At 36.6% G+C, this 24,532-nt stretch overlaps 2 protein-coding genes across 3 annotated transcripts; both read left to right on the forward strand.

Moving 5' to 3' along the window:
* Nucleotides 1-888: 888 nt before the first annotated feature.
* On the forward strand, nt 889-12,319 carry LOC132307024 (mitogen-activated protein kinase homolog NTF6). Its single transcript, XM_059804677.1, has 6 exons — nt 889-1,246; nt 2,033-2,162; nt 2,426-2,563; nt 10,851-11,183; nt 11,496-11,679; nt 11,793-12,319. Exons 1-6 carry the CDS (start codon nt 1,089-1,091, stop codon nt 11,963-11,965), a joined length of 1,116 nt encoding a protein of 371 aa, XP_059660660.1. The 5' UTR covers nt 889-1,088; the 3' UTR covers nt 11,966-12,319.
* A 1,842-nt stretch (nt 12,320-14,161) lies between these two features.
* On the forward strand, nt 14,162-24,195 carry LOC132307025 (two-component response regulator-like PRR37). Of its 2 annotated transcripts, none has more exons than XM_059804678.1 (11): nt 14,162-14,460; nt 15,229-15,674; nt 17,527-17,688; nt 17,805-17,938; nt 18,199-18,378; nt 20,787-20,970; nt 21,089-21,506; nt 21,596-21,623; nt 21,960-22,703; nt 23,686-23,759; nt 23,866-24,195. In XM_059804678.1, exons 2-11 carry the CDS (start codon nt 15,311-15,313, stop codon nt 23,936-23,938), a joined length of 2,361 nt encoding a protein of 786 aa, XP_059660661.1. In that variant the 5' UTR covers nt 14,162-14,460; nt 15,229-15,310; the 3' UTR covers nt 23,939-24,195. The 2 variants fall into 2 exon arrangements, with proteins under 2 accessions (XP_059660661.1, XP_059660662.1); XM_059804679.1 differs by having other exon boundaries at nt 14,162-14,436.
* The last annotated feature ends 337 nt before the right edge of the window (nt 24,196-24,532 follow it).

The raw sequence follows: 24,532 nt of genomic DNA on the forward strand, positions 1-24,532 counted from the left end.
GAGGTTCGTACAGTAGCTATGTTGGTGTTGCAATGGATGAGTTAGGATTTCAAAGCTTAACTTTCACTGGTTGGGTTTGGCTCAGACTCTGTTTGGCGTTGAAGTTTTGGTAAGGTGATAATGAGTTGCCCAAATATTATTGTCTGTTCACAATTTGTTTGACACATCAGTAATAGAAGCCAATCAAACACTAAAACGACGTCCTTTTACAAAAGGGTAATTTTGTAATCAAACATCTCCGGTGAACTCTTATGCCGGAGACTATTCATTTTGTCCTTAAATTGTACATTTTTAATAGATCAGGGGGCATTTTTTAATTTAAGGGGGGTTTTGTGTTTTTTGATGAAAGTTGAGGGGGTTATATGCCCTTTACCCTAAATTATAATCTTGAATATATTATATATATACTTATAATCGTGATCAACCTTATTTTAATGTATTTATATTTATTTTTTAATAACAATAAATAGTACTATTTTATGTGAGCAAGTAATGGCATTAAATAGGATGATATAATCATGACCTTATTTCTTATTTTGTCTCTCTAACTATGCATTATTACTAATTATTTTTTAATTTTTATAAAGAGGGATAATTGACTTAATTTATAGTATGAATTTATTAACCCTTAATTTTTATAAAGAGAAATAATTGACTTAATTTCTAGTATGTAAATTGAATTAAATTTAAATCGAAGGTGGAGTTAGGACTTTATATAATTGCACGAGTTTTGTTACTGATAGCCTGAAATGTATCACGCATTGGATTGAGCCTGAATTGGACATTTTCGATGATTTTTGTATAGTGGTTGGTAAAGTTGGAATTTTAGGAAGCTCTAATTCAAATTTCAAAAATTAAAAAACGCACACAAATAAAAAGCCAGAATCGGATGGCCCTCTTTAGGTCCCTGCCGCACTCGAGACCTCGCACTTTCTCCAACTTTTCTTTTCCTTTCTTCTTTCTTCTCCTCCGCTGAACTCGTACAGTGAGAGAAAGTTTGATATATACATATAGATAGAGAAAGAGGAGTTCTCTCACACACTCTCTTTAACATCTGAATCTGATTCGCAGAAAAGAGAAAGAGAAAGATGGAGAACGAATCTGGCAAAATCGTAGATGTAAAAAGTGTTCTAACGCATGGTGGGAGGTACATTCAATACAACGTTCTCGGAAACCTTTTCCAGGTCTCCGCCAAGTACGTTCCTCCCTTTCAACCCGTCGGACGCGGTGCTTATGGCATCGTTTGGTAATCCTCTGCCTCTCTCTCCCTATATATCTATGTGGTGTGTGTACATAATATGTATGCATAGTTTACATTGCTTAGTGCTTCGTTTAACTGAGAATATGGAGGAAAGAAACAACGGAAAACAAAAAAAATCACGAAACGAGTAGCTCAATTAGGTATTTTAGTGTATAAATGTATGTGTGTATAGTTGATATTTGGATGATTGTGGATTACTGAAAAATAGATAATGTTGAACATCAAATTACTTTCTTTTCTTTTTCCTAAGTTTTCCCAGAAACCAAACGGACTGTATTTGATTCGATGTCGTCTATGCTTCCAAAAGCCATTTTGAAATGTGATTTTTAGGGTTTATTTGAGCTTATAAATCTCTATATATATATGGTATACTCCAAAAGTAATTAGGGTTTTTATTTCTATTTGATTAGGCATCCCAATTATTGGATGATGTGATAGGTTAAAGCTCAAATTACGCGTTTTTGGATTTAAATTATGTAGTTATACCATTTTAACGGATGTTAATTAATGTTTATGTTGCAAATATAGATATAATTCTTTGGTCTTGATAAAGTATAAACAACCAGCAAGGGCAATATTGAAGTTTGTTTCCCTTACAAGATTAAACATGTGGCTTTTTGTGGCCGAGACAAATTTTCTTAAAAACCTAAACATCTGATAATTCATGTACATCTGTAGGACAATTTTGATGTATTTCTGGTAAATGTTTTGTGTCTTTTTTTTCTTTAATTCAAGACCGTCTGATGGGTGTTATTTATCTCTTCATCACAGCTGTGCTACTAACTCCGAGACAAAGGAAGAAATCGCAATCAAGAAAATTGGCAATGCATTTGACAATAGGATTGATGCGAAAAGGACCCTACGCGAAATCAAACTTCTTTGCCATATGGATCATGAGAATGTACTTACTATTTTGCATGAATTACTCTGAAGTTTGGGTTCACTTTTTGCAATTGCCAAGGTGTCCTGAATCAATGACACTGTTGAGGCCATCTAATTTACCTAAATGCATGTTCACGTTTTATAGCTTAGTGGTCAGATTGATAAATGATGAACTTGCAGAGTTAGAATGTTAGAGGATATGTGGCTGACCCTATTCTCTTTTTTGCCCCATTTTTGTTGTTTTATGTCAATTTGATATTTTAATACATTGATCTAACGCAGATCATCAAAATCAAGGACATCATACGGCCCCCAGATAGAGAAGAGTTCAATGATGTGTATATCGTGTATGAATTAATGGATACTGATCTACATCAGATAATACGCTCTTCCCAGGCACTTACGGATGATCACTGTCAGGTAGGTCAATTATATGGCTTGCTCTCCTACAAATTGCTGGTATTTTGTAGATACCTGAGATTTGTTCACTGTACCTGTACTATTACACATTGAGATTTAACACATTAAGATTTAACACAAATAGCAGGTCAAAATATTGATCAATACATTGACACATACACAGAGTCACATGCATATATAATTTAATGCAAATAGCAGGTCACATATATTGATCAATACATTGACACATATGCAGACATATATGCATTTATATATTAAAACAGGTTGAGGTTCAACATTGCATGCCTTTTGTAGATTAATCTGTTCATCATCTTCCATTGAGTTGCTTTGTATCATATGAAAGGCTGACAATCTATTGCTTCACTTTGCAAGTTAGCATATTAGTAAAATATGAATATTCTTTAATTTTTTCACTTCAATTCATGAATATAGTTCTTGTGTGTATCATCCATAATTTTATCTGTAATCCACATTAAAAGGACCATAAGAGGCTGTTTGGGAAAACAAGAACCAAGTCAGCTGAAGATAGGGGTAACTAGTTTTATGTTTGGTGGAGTCAGTTATTTCTAAACTCGTTTGTCTTTTACAGAAAACAAGGCAAAAGAGGTATTTTTTCTTGGAAAAAATTAATTTTCAACAACTTATGAGGGCATAATTACAAATACAACATATACGAAAAGTATTGGGTATAAAAGTCACTATGCAAAAGAATTTACCAATACTGGAATTGTACTATTTTGGTCCAAAATACCCTCCGCACCTTTTAAAATTTCAATCCATCTCCCCTCTCTCTATACACTCTACCATAGCATCCTTGTTCCCCTCTCTCTATCACCACCACCAGGCACCCCCACCCACAGAAGCCCCTGACAAACAAAGTAAATCACCCTCACCACCACCACCACCACCACCACCACCACCAACAACAACAACAACAACAACAAAAACAACTACTACTACTCAGTTGCAGCTATAGAAAACTACAAGTACTAAAAGTCCATCAACACCCAAAGGGTTAGACTGTAGGGTTCATGGCTTCTATCTCTCAAAAAATTACTCCATTACAAGATGATCTCAAAAACAATAGCATCGAAATCAAACAATTTTACAAAATTTCTGAACTCATGATACCCAAAACTATATTGGCGTCTTTTAGGCTTCCCAAGAACGATTTGCTTCTCTTACATCTGGGGATGATTCGATTATTTTTGGACTCCAAAAACGTAGTACGTTCTTGGAGGTGTACTTTCCAATTCATACGCTTCTGATGACAATGAAAATGGAGGTTCACGATATTTAGGTACGGAGGAACACTCATTTTTCTATTCCTAGTCATCATCAAGGCCGTCTGATACAATTTCATCGGAAAATAGTTAGGGCTTTGAGCTTCTCCGGGTAGAGATCCGGCTTATCGGCGAGGATTTTGGGCTTCTCGATCTCTTTGTGTAGCTTGATCTGGGATTCATGAACTTGTTTGAGGCGGGCTTCAATGTTGTTGCAAAGGCGGCGCCTGAAGGAGAGGACGAGCTTCTTGACGGTGTGGTGGTCAATGACTTTGACAATGTTCTGGGATTTTCTTGACGGCTTCGAGGAGGGAGAGGTAGATGCCGCCATTTAGTGCGGTAGGTGGTGGTGGCTGGAGGAAGGTTGAGTTGTTGTCGTTGTAGGCGGTTTGTTTGCGTTTGGAGATGTGGTTGCAGACGGTGGTGATTTTCCGCTGGAGTTGATTTTGATGGAGAAATTTCAAAACCAAGTTAGGGACTGCATCACACAGTAGTGGGGATGAATATATATAGATATATATGTGTGTGTGTGTATAGATATATAGACAAAGAGCCAACATGTATTTGATTTGGTGAATTTCTTCTTCTTGGGTTGCAATTGGTGTATGGGATTTTGAAGAGGAGAGAGAGGGGGGAGAGAGAAAGGCCAAAAATTTAAAATAAAAAAAAATCAAATTGTGCTGACATTGGTGGTTGGTGGTCGGCAGTGGTGGGGTGGTGGTGGTAGTAGTTTGTGTTGGAAATTGTGTCTTGAATTCCTATTCTAATTAGGATTCTATTTTAAAGTTGTATTCTATTAGGTAATTCTTTATTTGGCAAGTCTTGGCCTCTAAGGAATTGTAATCCTTGTCCAACAAGGAATTATGTTTGTAACTCTATAAATAGGTACATATGTTGTGGGTTGAGACTTATGAGATTGAGAGAGATGTAGTCTCATGAGGGAGTTGATGGGTAGAAGTAGTTTGCGGGGGTAGAGTAAGAAAAACACCGGTGATGCTGGTAGCGAGGAAGTAGACTCGTGGAGTGGTGGTGTTGGTACTCTATTGTTGTAATATCTCTACGAATCATAGTGGAATCTCTTTTCATCCATAGACGAAGGCCGGTTTTGGCTGAACCATGTATATCTTGTGTTTGTGTGTGATTGCTTTGTCGGCTTTCATTAGATCTTTGTGTTTCGCGCGCTTTCGCTGCCCTAACAAATTGGTATCAGAGCCAAAGGTGAAGGAGATCCAGAAAACGCAAGAAGTCTCAACATGTGCTGCAATGGGCTTCAGTTGTAGGTGGAGTAAATCTGCTTGGTTACATGACATGGAGCTCAAGTTGTCAAGGTGGAGCCTTGGAGGTTTGATTGATCGAGCAATGTATAATGTGGACAATCACAGTTTTGCAGGAGTATCGTCAAGATTATAGCTGCAAAAGAATTGTCCTGATCAATGCCATGAAAAGTGATGATTGGCTTGATGGAATTTGAGCTAAGGTGGAGATTGTTGGAAATTGTGTCTTAAATTCCTATTCTAATTAAGATTCTATTTTAAAGTTGTATTCCATTAGGTAATTCCTTACATGGAAGAAAACAAATTTGCTCGATCAATCAAACCTCCAGGGCTCCACCTTGACAACTTGAGTTCCATGCCTTTTAACTAAGCAGATTTACTCCACCTACAACTGAAGCTCGTTGCAGCACATGTTGAGACTTCTTGTGTTTTCTGGATCTCCTTCACCTTTGGCTCTAATACCAATTTGTTGGGGGCAGCGGAAGTGCGTGAATAAATAAGATCCAATGATGTATGGCAGAATTGCCTTGTCCATGGAAGACGTGAAGGCAGCTCTGAATTCTAAGGAGTTACAGAAGACGGCGTTTGAGGGCAATACAGAAAGTTCGGCAGAAGGGTTATTTGCTAAAGGGAGAGAGACTCTGAAATTCGTACAGAAACAGAATGAGGGGCTGAAATCTTGTAATATCCGATTTTACACATAGTGAAAACTTTCATCGGATCCTCGACCGTAGACGTAGGCTGTTGCTGAACCACGTACAAATCTTTGTGTTCTTTGTGTGGTGTGTTTATTTTTTTGTCGTGATTCTTGATTCAACTTGGGTTTATTGCGTTTGTCATAACAAACTGGTATTAGAGCTTTTGGTTCGAAGCAGGGATGTCGACCAAGTTTTTGGAAATCGAGAAGTTTAACGGCAGAAACAATTTCAACTTGTGGCGGGTTAGGATGCAAGCTTTGTTGGTTCAACAAGGGTTATCTAAGGCGCTGAAGGGGAAGGATGCACTGCCAGAAAAGATCAAGGACAAAGATGAGGTTATGGAGAAAGCACACAATACGATTTTGTTGTGCTTGAGTAATGAGGTTCTGTGAGAGGTTACGGAAGAGACTACGGCGGATGGGCTGTGGCAGAAGTTGGAGTCCCGGTATATGACAAAATCTTTTGCGAATTGCTTGTATCTAAAGAAGCGGTTGTTCATTCTTCAGATGCACGAAGGGTCGTCTCTGAAAGACCATCTTGACGAGGTAAATAGTATCATCATGGATTTGAATAATATTGATGTCAAGATGGAGGCTGAAGATCAAGCTATTATTCTGTTGTGTTCTCTACCACCCTCGTATGAGAACTTTGTTGATACAATGATGTATGACAGAACTACCTTGTCCATGAAAGACGTGAAGGCAACTCTGAATTCTAAGGAGTTGCAGAAAAGGACGTTTGAGGGCAATACAGAAAGTTCGGCAGAAGGGTTACTTGTTAAAGGGAGAGAGACTCTGGAATTCGTATAGAAACAGAGTGAGGGGCTGAAATCTTGTAATCTCCGATTTTACACATAGTGAAAACTTTCGTCAGATCCCAACCGTGGACGTAGGCTGTTGCCGAACCATGTACAAATCTTTGTGTTCTTTGTGTGGTGTGTTTACTTTTCTTTCGTGATTTTTGATTCAACTTGGGTTCGTTGCGTTTGTTATAAAAGTTTGCCAAAATGTCTTGCCGGACGGAATGGTTTGCTGGTGGGTGGTTGTTCATGGTGGTTGTTTATGAATAGTTTTGGGCTTTGGGAGAGTCATTTTGCACAATGTGATGTGTAATTTAGACTCAAATGTACCAACTGGCCTGTGGCCTAGCGGTACAAGGCCCTTACTTTGCAAAGGGAGGTCAGGAGTTCGAACATCAGTAGAGACAGTGTGTGTGAGTACCAACTAGGAAAAAAAAAAAAATTTAGACTCAAATGTATACTGTATAGGTACTTGTCAAATACGAAATTGCTAGTGTATAAGTTGTTGTATTTGTAATTACATTGTGTTAAATAGCTTTATAGACCCATTCTTTTGAATATGGTCACTTTTGTAATATAAGCTAGAAAAGGTGTCATATTTTAAATTTTCCTTTTTTTTTTTTTTCTTAGCTTACTTAATGTTGGTTTTTTCGTGACATAGATAAGGAATGAGTTTGACTTGGTTCGAACCAATTCTCGAGATACCAAAAGTCCAAAACAACCTCTAAAAGAATGAAACAACACTTATTTCCCTGGAATCTCCTTGATCTAAGATGGATCATATTTGAATTTGAAGCTGCTTTAGATCATAAACTATTTATGTATATTTTTTAGGCAAAAGTGCAAAAAACTTCCTGAACTATTCACTTTGTTGCAAATACCCCCCTGAGACTCACCGGATGGCATACGTTGATTTGAAATAACCGAAATAACCTTACTTATTACATTATATAAAATAAAAAAAAAAACCTAATTGTAAAATACCAATTATAACCCACTAACTTAAGTTTATGTTAGAGAGAGAGACGTACAGAAAGTTAGAGAGAGATGGAGGCACAGACGGTGGAACTAGGTCTACCATGATAACAGATCCACGATGGACTGTGAGAGGATCGACAACCAGAGAGGATTCTGATGACGACGAAGCAACAAGGAATAGAGGATATGTTCTCAAAGTGATTGAACGGTGAAGACAGTTTGTTGTGGATGTTGCCAGAGTTGAAGTACTATTCAGGAGACGACGGCGATTCGATGAGGATGGTATGCCGGTGGTGGTCTCGCTAGATGATGAGATGGTTCGTCGTCGTCTTGGAACGAATTGTGGGTACTGAGTTAGATAGAGAGCGAGGAGTGAATGAGTTGACTCAACCGGGACCATTAACAGACCTCTCCAATGCCGCTGGTGATGAGGTTAAAGTAGAGGAAAAGATTGAGGCGGCGATGAAAGACGAAGGCGACGAATTGGGACGACGGCGAGAGAGAATTCCGGCGAGCATTGGCTGGTTTTATATATATATATATATATATATATATCACCACTACCACCACTTCTACCACCATCATCACCACCCAGTCTGACCCATGACAAAGCCAATCACACCCATGACGAACCCAATTGAACCAAGAGGAACCCCAAGTCAAACCCGGAAGCTTCGTGCTCACCATCCATGGCTATCTTCACTTTCAACCGCACACTCAGTCCATCGGCATTGAACGTTTTAGTATACAACCATATACTCCCTAAGATAAACTTCCACAACAGTGGTGTGGCACCAACAACCACTTATGCCAAATACATATAATCAATTAATGTTTTTATAATCTTCCCATGCTTCAACGTATAGGGGTCCATGACTTTTTATATATAGATAAATAATTTTCATACAGAACTTTGAAAATCCATCAAATTTTTATCGTCTAGCAACACAAGTTAAGTTTTTCACCACAATTTAATATCTTGTAGCTTCGCCCAACAGGGATCTGATTCCAAGAATAGCACACCCATCAAAGACTGATTGAAGGAAATTCTGACAACGGCTTGAATCAAAGACCGATGGAAGGATGTAATCATCAGCGGCGGCGAGAACTTGAGCACTGTAGAGCTGGAATTGGTATTAAGCACCGGCGATGAGTGAGGCGGCGGTGAAAGCGCAGCCTTGTGTGTGTGGATATATATATGTATGCATCTTTGTGTGTGTGTATATATATATATATATAATAAAAGAAAAAATTAGGCTTTTTTTTATCTTTCTTATATAATTTAATAAGTAAGGTTATTTCGGTCATTTCAAATTAGCATAGGCCGGAAAAGTTGATCCGGTGAGTCTCAGTGGGGTATTTGCACACTTTTGTAGCTCAGGGGGGTATTTGCAACAAAGTGAATAGTTCAGGGGTTTTTTTGCACTTTTGCCTATTTTTTATTAACAAATGTTAGTAAGTTATTTAATGGGTTGCAGTGTATAGAAGCTGTATTTAACGTGCTTAAACAAAGTCACTCTCAAATTTGTCATTTCATTTGAATGTTAATTAACCAATAGTGAGTTGATTAGATTTGAGTTGATTCATGGTGAACGATTTCAGTGTATGGTGTTTGGATTGATCTATGACAACTGTCTGGCAAATTTGTTTACTGGTTCCTCATGGTCTTCTATGCTGCAAAGTTGAAAGTGCTTTCCATAATTACACATCTTGAATTTTCTCTGCATCAAGACATATTCCTCTTGAAAATTTGATGCTGTTACTTTTGTACCATGTGGTTACTGAATATTTAAAGATTTTTGTGAATTAGCCCAGCTCTTCAAGTTCTCGTTTGCTCTGTAACTCTAGTGCCTCTCATGCATCTTTACTAGTCTCTATCATGTACCGTGCTATTCTCTTTTTGTTGATGCATAGGGATACTGGTCTTGATTGACTTGAATATCAAATAGTTTGGGCTTGGACCATTTTCTGACTTTAGTATTCTGTAGTTACATAAATGGATGATTATCTGTATAACAAATACGACGTTCTATATGTACTGTGCACATGTTTTAATGATATGCAATCAATATACAGAGCAAACTTGCAGTTTAGATACCCAAATAAGGAAAAAGATGCTTTCTTGTTATTGAACTGCAAGGACATTTAATGACAACTCATCTAAGACTTGAGAGTTTCTATTTTTCCAAATTACACGAGTTGTTACAGAGCTTCAATCCAGAGAGCTGTTCTTTTAGGTTTTAGGTATTGAGGACCAAGAACGTCTACTTAATAATCAGCTGGAACATAAAAATGCCCCAGTTCTTAGCCACAAAGTATTGACTGAATTTGCCAAGTGTAATCACCATAGAAATCTAAATAGTTCAATTATGATTCCTGACTTGATGCATGATAGAATAATACACGATAATGTTTCTGAAGATTCTGACACTTCTATTTCTTGATGTGTTTTAAGTTTTTAAGTTTTTCAACTATGGGTATGTAAAAACTCAATTTTGAGGGTCATGTCACTTGTATCAGAAAAAAGGTCATCCTTTTGCATTTGTTAAGCATTTCTCCGTCCAAGGTTTCTCCAATAAAAACATTTGAAGCTAACTTAACAATTTAAGACAAAAATAGGATTTCAAAGTCACAAGCAACCGAATAACAATATTTTAATCATTTAGTCATAAATCTTTAAGGGGCATTCTAACTCTTCCACCAATGGAAGACTGAATGATAGAAGCAGTGACTGGGATGGGGTTTTGAGAGATGATGGTATAATTATATCAAAAAGATCTGTGTTTCAAATTTCAATTCAAAGTTGCAATTACACGTTTTGGTGTAATTTCTTCCAAAATATGATACAAGTAGAAACTGATTGTGTTTTTTTAACAATTTCTTTTATTATATAGCAAAGCCATATAACTGAACTAAACAAAGTCATTTCCCAGCTCTTTGTAGTTTTTTCTAAAACAAAGCCACATTGCGATGAAAAATGTATATAGGTCAACTCCTAGTTGCTGAAATGTTGTGTTATTCAAGTAATAGAAAGTGAGATCTAGAAACAAGTAATAAAATGTTAGGTGCCGGTATGCTTGAATCAACATATGGCATGTCTATTTACTTTTTTGCACATGGAGTAAAATTTTTTGTAGTGGCAATTTACAGTGTGCAGTCTGAATTTTCTGTTTGGAATTTTCTGTTTGGTAAGTCTTTTAAAATCAAATTATAAATGATCTGTAGTTAAAACATCAGCTGTATTTCCTTTTGCAGTATTTTCTATATCAGTTGTTGCGGGGCCTGAAGTACATACACTCTGCAAATGTTTTGCATCGAGATCTCAAACCAAGCAACCTGCTGCTGAATGCAAATTGTGACCTTAAGATTTGCGACTTTGGGCTTGCAAGAACCACCTCAGAGACAGATTTTATGACAGAATATGTTGTAACCCGATGGTATCGTGCCCCTGAATTGTTACTCAACTGCTCAGAATATACTGCTGCCATTGATATTTGGTCAGTTGGTTGCATTTTGATGGAGATTCTTAGAAGGGAACCACTGTTTCCGGGCAAAGATTATGTTCAGCAGTTGGGGCTTATAACTGAGGTACTTGACCTCCTAACTTTAATTCCCTTGCCTGTTCTTTATGTCATTGATGTAGCATTGGGGTGATGTACTGTTGGTATTGCTAGACTTCATGTACTTGCCGAAGATATGGCAACAAAAGTTCATCATCCATCTTGGCCTTAATCCTATATGAAAGGGGTTGGCCGCATGAATTCTATTTTTCCATTCTTTTCTATTATAAGCCATCTCTCCTCTAATATACAACAACAAAAGTTGCAGGTCTGAAATGGGTTTACGTATAAATGTTATGAATTGATTGTTTGTTTATTTCATGATTATTGCCTGAATCAGCTATTGGGTTCACCCGAAGAATCAGATCTTGGATTCCTAAGGAGTGATAATGCTCGAAAGTATGTCAAGCAGCTCCCTCATGTCCCAAAGCAACCCTTCTCAAAGAAGTTCCCAGATGTGTACCCAATAGCCATTGATCTTGCAGAGAAAATGCTAGTTTTTGATCCATCGAAGCGCATAACTGGTATGCCTCTTACTATTTGTAATTGCTCAAACATTTTACCGTTTCATTCAGGCCATCTTTTTTCTGATGTGTATATATATGTATTTTCTTATTTTCAAATGATATGTTTGAAGTTGAGGAAGCATTGAATCATCCATTTTTGTCGAGTCTCCACGAGATCAATGAGGAACCCACTTGCCCATCTCCTTTCAACTTTGATTTCGAACAATCATATTTGAGTGAAGAGGATATAAAGGACCTCATATGGAGGGAGGCACTGAAATATAACCCGGATATGATGGAGTAGTCACACCAATATTTATCCTTTGCTTATGTTGCTCAGTTGATGCCTTGATAGAGTGTTGTGGTTTGTGGATTTTAAGGTTAGTAATTGTATAATATGTAGTATGGTTTTCATATAAAGCAAGAGTGATCAGGGAGATAGGTTCTCCCTTGTATCAACTGTTGAGAAGGGGTGGGGGAGCTACTGGATTCACTCTTCGAGAATCCGGTCCCATCGAGAATATGTATGCAAAAAAGAAGGTTATTCTCCTAGCCTCCTTTTTCCATTTTGGTTTGTATATTCTGAATCCAGTTTTATTAATATAAAGGCTGAAAACAGAGAGATAAAAAATGGTCAAAAAGTATTGATTCTGGTGCATATTGCAGTTTCATTTGGTTGCTGTTACATGTGTGTGGGTGGGAGAGGAGGGATGGATTTAGCTTGTCTCTCTCACTCATTTTATTGACATGTTTTTATGTTGTGTTTGCGGATGGGTACTTTGGATTTGGGATCGGAAGAAATTTAGTTGATCCCAAATCCAAACGAAACGGCTGGTGTTAACATTTACTGTAATTGTGTGTATAGGACAACTACCCGTAGCAAACTTGACCCATCTAATTTCTTATATTTCATGAACCTGTCTTCTCTCAATATTTATTTATTTTTCCATCCAAACTCTAAGAATGTTTTTTTTTAATAGAAAATATTCATTTCTTTTCCTTCTTTGCTTTTCCCATGTAACCGGATCGAGTCGGATTTGGAATGGGAAATCCCAACAATTCAATACTCTTTCAAACACAACATTGCCATCATCAAAATCTCTCACAAAGCAAAAAACAACAGAGACTTGTATGAGTAAAGCGATGTGGTTCGGTCAGAGAAGATTGAATGGAACTTGTGTTGCCCAAAATGTAATGAAAAAGAAAGTTTCTTCAGAAGATTGTGATGCATTGGATTTCACTGAATTTAATCTAAGCAAGAAATTCATACACTCATTTTGAATATGCATATGACTTTAAATCTTCTACTATTTTAGAAGATGACAGCCTTTTGTCAGAGAATCATTTAGTTAAAAGAAGCATAATAGTAAATAGTGCGTGTATGAGGCAAATTGATATTGAATATCATAAATGGTTGATAGGCCATGGAAAGAAAGAATAGAGGGGTGATATATTGGAACTGGCATGTTATTGCAAATTATAAAGTGCTATAAGATCATTACAAATAAATCTTTTTTATAAAACAATATTTTAGAATTCATTGAAACCGTTTTTTTGTTTTATGAGTAACAAATTAAGTGCCTACCTAAATCGGTGTGTATTTGTATTTGACACACCAAAAAAAAAAAAAAAAAAAAAAATTTGATACATAGTGTTAGAAGGATTAGATTGCTGAAAAATTTAATATTTAGCATAATATTTACAAAAGTGATTATAGTAAGACTTGAATCACGTTATGATATTCATCAATTCAATTTTTTTTTTTTATTTTTTATTTTTATTTAAAAATTTATCAATTCAAATTTTTATCGTCAAACTTTTACCAAATTACTTTTGTCAAATAAAAAGTCTAATGTTGAGAACTCAAATTTATGTCATGTCATGTCAAGCAGCATAAAATTTTCTTCAATGCAAGGTATTTTTATATTTACGCACTTTCTGTGCTTTAATTTTTATCACATTAAATGATGAATTTTGTTATAAAAAATTAGTGGGTTTTACAAAAATTGGTAAAATATAACGTGTTGATATTAAAGCAAATGCGATGGGATTGTTTGCGTTGGCTGGATAGCGGGGAACAGTTTTGATTTTGTGTGTCGCGTGACGGGGCGATTTTATGGTTTAGGAAAAAAGAAACGGATAAACATGATTCGTGAATAGCACTTGTTCTTATCCAAAAAGAGTAACAGGGGTGCTTCTGTCATTCGAAGCCTTGTAGGAGCACATCTAACGGATTAGTTGACGGCGTCTCATTCAGATCCCTAGGGTTTTCTACCCCGATGTGCGTGCGTTACGACACGTGGCCACCTCTAGATCTGAGGATGGTACTTTAGATTCGCCGCACAAACTCGGACCTTTCGGCTTTTGATTTTGTCCAGCTCGGACAATCAAGTGGCTCCCATGTTTCCATGTCAGATTCTCATCCCACGCGGACTCAGACACTCTCCGGACCTCCATTTGTTACACGTCACCAACCTTCCCCCAAAAAAATCTTTTTCCCCTCTCTGTACTCTCTGCTCTCTCTCTCTCTCTCTCTAAACTCTGCTTTCTGTCTCTCTCTAACCTTTTAGCTTCGCAATTTCTCAACCAGTCAAGCTTTTTTCTGCTATGTTTTTTGAATGGACGAAGAAAGTTTGAATCTATTTTGACTCATATATCGGTGTTAAATACTATGCTCTGAAGGTCTTGATCTCACAAATCAATGGTTCTGATTTGTTGTTTTCATACTCAATCGAGCTTAATTCAGGCCTGGTCTCCATTGATTAAGCTCTGAAGGTTTATTTGCTCGGATTCAGATCTGTAATTAATTACGCACTCATTAAATCTCTCTCTCTCTCTCTCTCTATATATATATATATATATATATATATATGGATTTGCTTGTGTAAATATCTATGTATATAAGCATATGTAATTGTGTATATAATATATCTATCCTGTACTCAAATACACAATTGATTTACTTCTTCAGGTAGTTTGATTATTATTATTATTTTTTATAAATTTTCTGGTGCTTGGAAATATTTAGATTTAGTTCCCTTAACAAAATAAAAAATATATATCTGTAGTTCTGTACCTTCATTTTTTTTTAATTGTAGATATACATACATATATATATATATATATATATATATATACACACAATTTAATTTTTCATAAATATGGAATTTTGTTTATGGAAAAGCTTTACTTCTTGACTGCAATATCCATGTGTATGTATATACGTTTCTTCGTTTTATGGTGATTTATTTATTTATTTTTTTGTAATGGATGGGTAATTTTGAGTTGCTTCACCTTTTCTCTTGCGCTTGTGTTCTATTTGATTTGAGTAATTATAGGGCTTAGGTTATAATCAGTTGTCTTAATTATGTTTTAGGTTTTTGTTATAGGGGTCTAGTGTTTTGTTGAGCTGTTTTTGAGTGTATTATGACGATTGAAGTGTTGAATAATACGAGCTGTGTTTATGTTTCTCTTGGATCTGCCTTGTTGAATGTTTTTTTTTTGTTGGAAGGTTTCGTTGCTGAATGTTTACTCACTATGTTTATTGGGTTTGGAATTTGTTTGAAGGATTTGTGTTGCAGAGGCTGACTTCTGAAGACAGAAAGATGTATGCTCAATTTTGTGCATTCCTCTTCTTCAGTCTTTTTGGATGTGGATAATAGGAGCTGTTCCAATGAAGAATAATGGTGCAAGCAACCGAAATTTGATTGAACGAAATAATAGTTCATGGGACGAGCAAAAGGAAATTAGGGATGTTACTGTAGGTGAGGTGCAAGGCTTAGGTTCATCTGAGGAAACCGAGTTTAGGATTAATGATGTAGTAGGAGAAGTAAACAATGGATCAGAAGGGGCGATTCATGTCCCGGCTGCTCTGCAAAAACCGCAACCTCAAGGTCCCGTGATACATTGGGAGAGGTTTCTTCCTATTAGGTCATTGAAAGTTCTGTTGGTAGAAAATGATGATTGTACTCGTCATGTTGTTAGTGCTTTGCTTCGGAACTGCAGTTATGAAGGTTAGTAATATATTTTGATGTAACGATTGATCTGGATCGTGTGTAAACAACTACTCGTATATAATTGCATACATGTATTTAATGAAAATTGTTCTATGAACCACGATTCTTTTGATTGTTATTAATCCTTAAAGTTGATTTCTCTTTTTAGGTTCACTTTCTATATACTTCTTACATGAAAACCATCTATATCCCCTCTTTTGGTTGCATTTGGATGTTGTACAGAAATGAGTTGCTTCACTTTATTCCTCTATGCAATTGGAACAACATCATTTTATTCCGATGGAAGCACCATTGGAAAGCTTGTAACATGAAATTCGGCCAATAATTGGTAACACTGTAATGATATATATATATACACACACACACACACACACCTCTTTGCTAGAGCACTTGCATCTGGGTGAAGTGCTACTCAGCTTCTTTTAAAGCAACCTGAGTACTACACCTCGAAGAGCCTTTAGCCTTTGTTCACCTCGGTCTCAAGTGTTATTAAGATGTTGCAGAGTAGTTAGGAAAGCACTTGGACAGGCAAGAAGTGATGGCCGCTGTAGTCTGGTAGTACTAAAAGGCCATGAAAATTATAAAGAATAAAAGTACTATATATATATATATATATATTTTTTTTTTTTTTCTGAGAATATGCTAAAGAATTCAGCTAGCTTCTTTTAGTCTTACTTTAAAAATTGGATTTTATAGAAAAAAAACTTCTAAAGGAAAATTACTTACAAATTTAATGATCTATAAAATAATTTTCACTACTCTTGTACTAAATTTTACAAACTCTAAGACAAAGAAAAATTTCTTCATGAGCATTACAAGAGGTGATACAATAAATTGTGTGTTCTTTTAGGTGACGGTTCAAAATGATTATCCCATCAAGATTTGAAATGGTTATCTTATCAATTAGAAATTAATTAATGAAGTACTATGTAATCGACCAGATTCAAAAGGCTTCGAGTATCCCATCATTTTGAAAAAAAATTTATTTTTTGAATGGGGTCTTTGTTAACTGAAAAAACAAAAAAATTGAATCTCAAAAGGTTTGAAGCCTTTAATCCTAAACTTTCTAAATCCACAATATGTGGAGTATGAGTGTCTCCCATTGCTGTGGACACAATAGTTGGCCAAGTTATGAGATTTGATACATGGACTCCCTTTATGGGGAGGCAGTAGGCTGGATGGGCCAAGGGATAAAACATTTTCTTTTTCTTAGTAAGTACATTGCTTATATGCTTTTGAAGTAAATAGGGGTGAATATATTTATATGCATTCATGTTAACGTTGACACTTGTTGCAGTTGTATGTAATTAATAATTGCATGACATACCAATGTTCTATGCAGAGAGTGACCCTCGTGTCAAGAGTTCAATCTTAAGCACATATGGCGTGAGTAAAATAATTTTGAGTTAATGCTTGCTGCTTTATGTAACATCAAAGGTTTTTGAAAGTGATTTATATAGTAATGATTTATGGGTTGGAACTTGGAAGTTGAACTATGGGTCTAATAATCTCTAACTTTTGCACCCTTGGTCACATTTGACCCCCTTCTTGCACGTGGAGATACCCTGATAGGGCACCACTTGCTCCAGAAGATCAAATTGTTGGATTTGGGAATGACCAAAAAGGATAAACTGAATTTTGCTAGAGTTGTATTCCTTAGCGATTCAATTGTACTTGTTAGCATTTATTAAGTTTTGTGTTGTGATATAGAAGCTTTAAATTTAAAAGCTGTAATACTTAGAAATTGTACAGTTTTTGTTTTACTGTGTAACTGTCTATGAACATAACTCCTATTTGTACTATCCTCCTTTCCTTTATGCATTTATAATCTTCTTTCCGATCTTGGCAGTTACTGCTGTTGCAAGCGGTCTGCAAGCATGGAATATCTTAGAAGATTTGACCAATCATATTGATCTCGTCCTAACTGAGGTAGTCGTGCCTTCTTTATCGGGATTTGGCCTCTTATGCAAGATAATGAGTCACAAAACTTTCAAGAATATTCCAGTGATTAGTAAGTCTGTTTTAGTGTTCCTATATTTGTTTCCTTGGAAATGTAATGCATATTTTTCCATTATTTGTTCTGATTCGTTGCTTTTAACAAACACACATGATGGGCTTTGTGTGCAGTGATGTCATCTCATGATTCCATGAATGTAGCCTTTAACTGTCTGTCAAAGGGTGCAGTTGACTTTCTTGTGAAACCGATTCGGAAAAATGAGCTTAAAAACCTATGGCAGCACGTATGGAGGAGATGTCACAGTGTTAGTTGGCTATACCTTTCTTCTACTTTATGCATGTGTATATTTGTGATGAGCCAATTATAGATATTCACCTCAGGTCAATAATATATGTACTGGGGAACTCTAATGGGCTTGTTTGTTAAGTTAGCCCTTGATATATTTGCTGGTACCTTTTTGTGATCTCATATCTTATATTTGATCAGTTTAACCATTTTCTTGATTGGGAGAACTAATATTGAAACTCCATAAGCATTGGATTAATTTTCCTCATCCTTTCTCAGTCAAGTGGTAGTGGGAAGTCAAGTGGTAGTGGGAGTGAGAGTGGCACACAGACTAAAAAATATGCAAAGCCAAAAAGTAATGCCGAGTCTGAAAAAAATACTGGTAGCAGTGATGGGCCTGATAATGGGAGTATCAGTCTGAGTATTCGGGATGGAAGTGACAATGGAAGTGGCACTCAGGTAACAATATCCTTTCAAGTGACATTGCTACACTTGTTTAATGTATGCCTTCTACCTGATATTTTTCAATGACTAGCAGATTGTGAATTCAACTAGAGGTGCGTGTTCTGCATAAGATCATTGATTATGCTTAGATTTCCTCTCTCATTATTGATTTCAGAACCCGTGCTCAACTTGCTATGTATAATTTTTAACCTATTGTCAAACCAGTTGGGTCTGACAGTATTTTTTTCCGTCTTTTTTTTTTTTTTTTTTTGGTTTTTGAGTTTTCAGAATTTACTCATGAATCGAAATATTAGTTTTGGACTTGTTTTGCAAAAACACGTGGTTATAGTAAAAAAATTGCATACCACTGCTTTGCCTCCTTGAGTTCTATTTTTTAATTCAAAATGAGCAAACCCAGAGTAAATTAATCATTTGATTTTACTCACGTATTTACCTTGCTTGTGCTAACATTCAGAGATCCAATAATTTGTGGTCAGTTTAATTTCCAACATGTTTATATGATGTGAAAATGTCACTTCAAGCTAAATGTCATATTTTATTACTAGGTAAATTTGTGATGGAAACGCCTCTTTAATGGGCAAGAACATTGTTATAATTGAAGGTTAAAATATAAGGAAAAAGAAGGTGTCCACTGAAAGTAGTTATTAATGTGAAAGAAGGATACATGATGAGAATGTGCTGTTTTATTTATTTATTGGTTTTATTCTCATATCTTTGCATTAGTTCAGTCAATGCATGTAGAGTTGCTTTTTGACCTTATTGACATAGCCTCCTTTCAAACTAGTCATAGACTTTGTACAGTTCATGATTTACAACCTCTATACACCCTAAAGAATTCAGCAAAAGCAAATTAAAGTGGAGCTTTTTCCCTCTCAAGGACCTTATATTGGCTAGCTGCTATCACAACCTTGTCAAGCGCATCCTTGAGCAGCCATGCCACTTGCCCGTTCCAAAGCAGAATGCAATATCATCTGAAGGAAAAGATATTGGGTGAGCCGGGCATGCCATGTCATTGGTATGCCCAGCCAATGAACATGCGCAAATCAATTAAACTGGTCCCACCTACAAATAATACATGCTCTTAACAAACTAAAATGGTGCATGTTCATTGGTTGGGCATACCAATGACATGGTATGCCCGGATCTCCCAATATCTTCTCCATCTGAAGAAAGCCCAGGGATCTCTTCTTGAAAGTTGGTTGCTTCTTAGAGTTCGTAGTCTCATTATTGAGTTATATTTTTTAAACCTCAAGCGGATTAATGTAATTATTCTCATTCTAACATTAACATAAATTTGGATGAACTTGAAGTTATTCCTTCTACTTATGAGCATAATAGCATTTAGTTCTCCATTCTATTTAAATTATCTCGAGTAGACTTTCATTGCTTGGTGTAGTGGTAGTAAAATCTAAGGTTGTCAAGTGTGAGAACGCAGGTTCAAATCTTAGCAGCTATTTTCTCAAATTATGCCAAAGTTAGGTCTATACCTAGTTTTCCCTTCCTGGAATCCTTGATTGACATACTGAGTAATGCCTTTTTCTCAAACTTATCTCCATTCTACATACGATACGGAATTTTTTGGGTTAGTACGTGGCAGAGAGAATTGGGCTTCTTCTTGAACCAACTTTTTCCTTGTCAAATGTCAATGGAACTTTCTGCTGATCCTTCTAGAATTTTCTGGTTTTATCTCCTACCTTGCCATTGGCTAACATGCTGTTTGCGTCCCATCATATTTTATGTTTCAGTGTACTCCCTTTTGCTCTGGTTCCCAAACTATGAAACTTTCTTTTGGTATAGCTGAAATAAAGCTACTACTTCCCAGTAAAGAAGTAAATAGAGGTTGTCCAGGTAACAGTAAATAGCTACTGAATATGGGTTCATATCTCTGCATGTGAGTTGATGTGATAACCAGAGGACATCTATTTAGAAAGGCATACATCAAGATAATAAAAACAATAAAGCGAGTTTTTTTTCGCTTTAAAGCATTGTGTATGTAACACAATATTATTCCCCATTATTTAGTCAAAAAAACAAAGAAGAGAAACTTCTTGAGCAACATTTGAACTTAAAACAATTAGCTGGGACTGAGGGGAGATAGCAATTTTCCTTAATAAAGTATTACTGAGAATGATTAAGAATCCATCTTATTGAGCAACATTTGAACTTAGAACTATTTTGTGATCCGATTTTTAATCAGCTTTCATATATTTTGTCATAGGTAGTGAATTCTAATATTTGCCACTATTATTTTGTCTAATATTGTCATTCATATCAGTACATTAGTCTCAAAATAAAAAAAAGATTCAAAAATCTTAGAAGCTTGGAATAAACATGAAGAAACATAATCTTAATTGCCTGCTAAAAAATTAACAAAAGAAATCCCGGAATGCTACTATTTGCAGAGTTCTTGGACCAAACGAGCAGCTGAAGTTGAAAGCCGCCAGCCCACATCACAATGGGATCAATTGGCTGATGCTCCTGATAGCACTTGTGCCCAAGTCATTCATACAAAGCTTGAAACATTTAGCAGCAGGTGGGTGCATGTTACAGAAACAAAAGAGTGTGCAGAACAGGATGAACAACTTGGTGAGCCTAAAAAACATCCACTCTTTTATGGCTTATAAAAGAATCCATTTACTTATGGCTTATCTGCAGTATTTATGTTTGGATTTTCTATGGTTCTAACTCGTGTTCATTTTAAAAGACAATGTTGCAATGGGCAAAGACTTGGAAATAGGCATATCTAGAGACCCAGATTCACAACTTGAGTACCAGCATAAGTTTTCTCAACCTGGCAGCAAAAGTCGGGAGAAATTGTCTGACCTAGACAGTAAGCAGTTGAAGAAAGAACAGCTGGAAATCAGAAGTGACAATATTTGTGGCAAACTAAGCGACAATGCTGCAAATCTAATTAGTTCCGTTGGCAGTTGTATCTACCGAGCTATTGATGCTCCCAGTGGGTTTTCTGATACCTCACAAATCAAAGATAAAGCTGGCAGTGATTCAAGAGAATTGCCATCTCTTGAGCTAACTCTAGATAGGCTGAGAGGAGTAGATGTTGGCACCAGTGTGCATGACAACAATAATATCTTGAGACATTCAAACCTGTCAGCTTTTTCGAAGTAAGAGGAAAACTTGTGAACTTAAAAAGTATCTGTTGCGTGATGCATGTATAAAGTGACCTTAGATTTTTTTTTTCCTAACAATGCAGATACAGCACCACTTTTTCTGCTAATCAGGTACTCTTTAGACCTCATACCACAGGTAATTTTTATTGTTGGGGTGCAACTCCTCCTCAATTGGTGCAACTTCCAGCATGTTAAAATTGAGTGTGCACACATCACAATGTGAGGGGGGCAATGCTATCATTTTGACAGAAAAAGGAGTACCGAGATGAATGGAAAGTGCTTCTCTCTCCTCTTTTCTTTTTTTTTTTTGTGAAATTGCAGCTTCATCCTTGTGTATCTTGACGTGGCTTATGGTGATTGGTAACACGTAATGGCGATTAGACACCAGTTGTAGAGGAGCTAGACCCTTTTGCTGTGGAGGTTAATATTATCTCTATTGTTTCGCAGGCTTCCCCAGGGAAGGTAGGAAGCCATTCTCCTCTGGACAAAAGCTCAGTCACAATGAAGAGAGAAAAAATGCACAATTCTAATTGCACACCTCCCAATCAGCAGTCTAATGAGAGTACAAACAACAATGATATGGCCTCCACCACTAAATGCGTCCCCAAGCCTGAAGCTTTCGATGACAAGTCAGAATCCATATCGGCATTCAAAAGTTTGTGCTCTTCTGGGTTCCAAAAGGTGCAGTATGGTCATGCTTGTGCACCAAAATCAGTACCTGGGAAGGCAGTTGATGTGTCAGTCAGCACAGAGCAAGTACAAGCAAGAGGGAACAATCGGGTCCAAGTGCAGCATTGCCATCATCACCATCACCACCATCACCACCACATCCACAACATACCGCATGAGCCACAGTCAGACCATGATGATCTGTCGCTGGAGAAGATGGCAGCAACTGTTCCACAATGTGGATCATCAAATATGCTTGGAGAGCCCATTGAAGATGCTGCTGGAAATTACAGTGTAAATGGGAGTGCTTCAGGGAGTAACCATGGAAGCAACGGACAGAACAGAAGCAGCAATGCTGGAGCCACAAACATAGAAATTGACAATGGGGTTGCTGGAGACAGTGGAGTTGTTGGCATTAGTGGGAGTGGTGGGAATGGAGCTGATGAAGATCGACATGCACAGAGAGCAGCTGCCTTGACAAAATTCCGTCAGAAAAGGAAAGAGAGATGTTTTGAGAAAAAGGTACCTAGATTTTTTAGGTGTGTTTGTTCTTGCTAAAGAAGAAACGAACTGATAGTCTGATACTCAGTTTACCTCACTTCTAGTTGCCTTCGTAGATCCAAAAAAATTCGGTGCTGCACTTATCCAGCTTATAGATTCTTGATCATTCTTCTGTTGGAAAGAATGTCCTTTGCTGGATGGGTATTTGCGGCACAAAATAAGGGATAATTATTGAAAGTCACCCTCAATCCTACTAGGAGTTACTATTTTACTCATCTACTGACCCAAGAAAATAAAAATTGAATAGAACACATCTCTTCTGCCCTCCAACTAATAACTACAGCAATGTGATGGTAGAGAATCCATTTGGGTGTTACGGATGCAAAAGAAGTGTTAGATGCAATTATGTGAGTAACACTTCGGATCATATATACACTGGTCGCACAGATCTTAGGCTACATGAATGGATTGAACTTCCAACATCTCACACTAAGACCAATTTGGAATCCCCCAAATTCCTCTTATCAACTGGTCATTGGCAACGACATCTAGTATGTATGGCTATAGAGTCCCCAACATGCTATATCTTTGGCACGCATTTTCTTTCTCTCTGCATTCCATTCTCGATAGCTCTACAGATTGTGTTGTAAAATATAATATTTATTCTGATTAACATTTAGCTGCTTTGGCCTGCCCCCCACAGATAAACTGTCTGCTGTTTTGATTGAAACCAGCCACATGATAGTACTGAACTCCGGAGGAAATGACGTTATTAGGCTGTTAAACTAAGTTATTTGTTGTCTAACAATCTATGCTTGCTGCTCAACCAAATGAACCATATGATTTCAACCGCCTCAGCAGGCTTTGGTCTACTAATGTTCTTAAATTAAGACTTGTTCTAATCAATTTTTATTCTGTGTTCCTGTTTTTATTCTTTCTTTACAGAATTGAAGAGTTCAACAGGACTAAGTCCTTGTGTCTGTTTTTTTTTTTTTTTTTCCAGGTCCGATACCAGAGTAGGAAAAGGCTAGCAGAACAAAGGCCTCGTGTCCGGGGACAATTTGTGCGACAAATAGTGTATGACGACAAACACTGCATTGCAGATTTATCCGTATTTGTAATTTCTATTTGTATTTTGGAAGAATTCAACAGAGTTATATCTTACTTGTATCTTGTTTCCCAGGTCAAATGACAAAGTGGGAAAAGACGGGCAGGATAACATTGCGCGGGAGGGTAATTCTCCTGTTGATGTATAATAAGAGGAGCTGAACTTCAGGTCTGCTCATCCATGTGCCTAACGGTGCATCTGGATATGTGTACATGAGATTAAAACTAGCTATGTATGTGGTTATAAGTTGTGCTAATGTTAGTAATAGTGAAATCCTTAATCATGTGTAAACTTATAAAGATGCCATAGATTTTTGTTATGGTTGTAAACTTTTCTCGACTCCATCAGAAGGTTGTCATCTTCCTCTTGCGATAAAAACCGTCATGTCGTGTCATTTTTCTTGAATTTTCTCTCAGAGATTTCTTGTTTGATCTCTTTTGTTGAAAAGAGGAAGTTTAGGTGATTAATTCTATAGAATGTTGTCACTGGAACATTAATCAGAACCAAATATGGAGCATGAATTTACCCTGCTCTCAGAGGAAAACATGATATATGTGTATAACTGCTGCTTTCTAACTTAACGAAAAACGCTTCTTTTTTCTAGGAAAACGATACCAAGACCGTACCATGTGTTGTGTTGCATTCATGTGGGACCCATGTTTCTTTTTATTTTATTTTTAGGGAAAATGATTCCTAGGCAGTCTTTGGTTGCATGAATGTTGGTCCCACATTAATGCATCAC

Source organism: Cornus florida, unplaced genomic scaffold (genome assembly GCF_030987335.1).
Source record: "Cornus florida cultivar Cherokee Brave unplaced genomic scaffold, ASM3098733v1 CherokeeBrave_3.0.0_Hap2_Chr05, whole genome shotgun sequence".
Lineage (NCBI taxonomy): Eukaryota > Viridiplantae > Streptophyta > Magnoliopsida > Cornales > Cornaceae > Cornus > Cornus florida.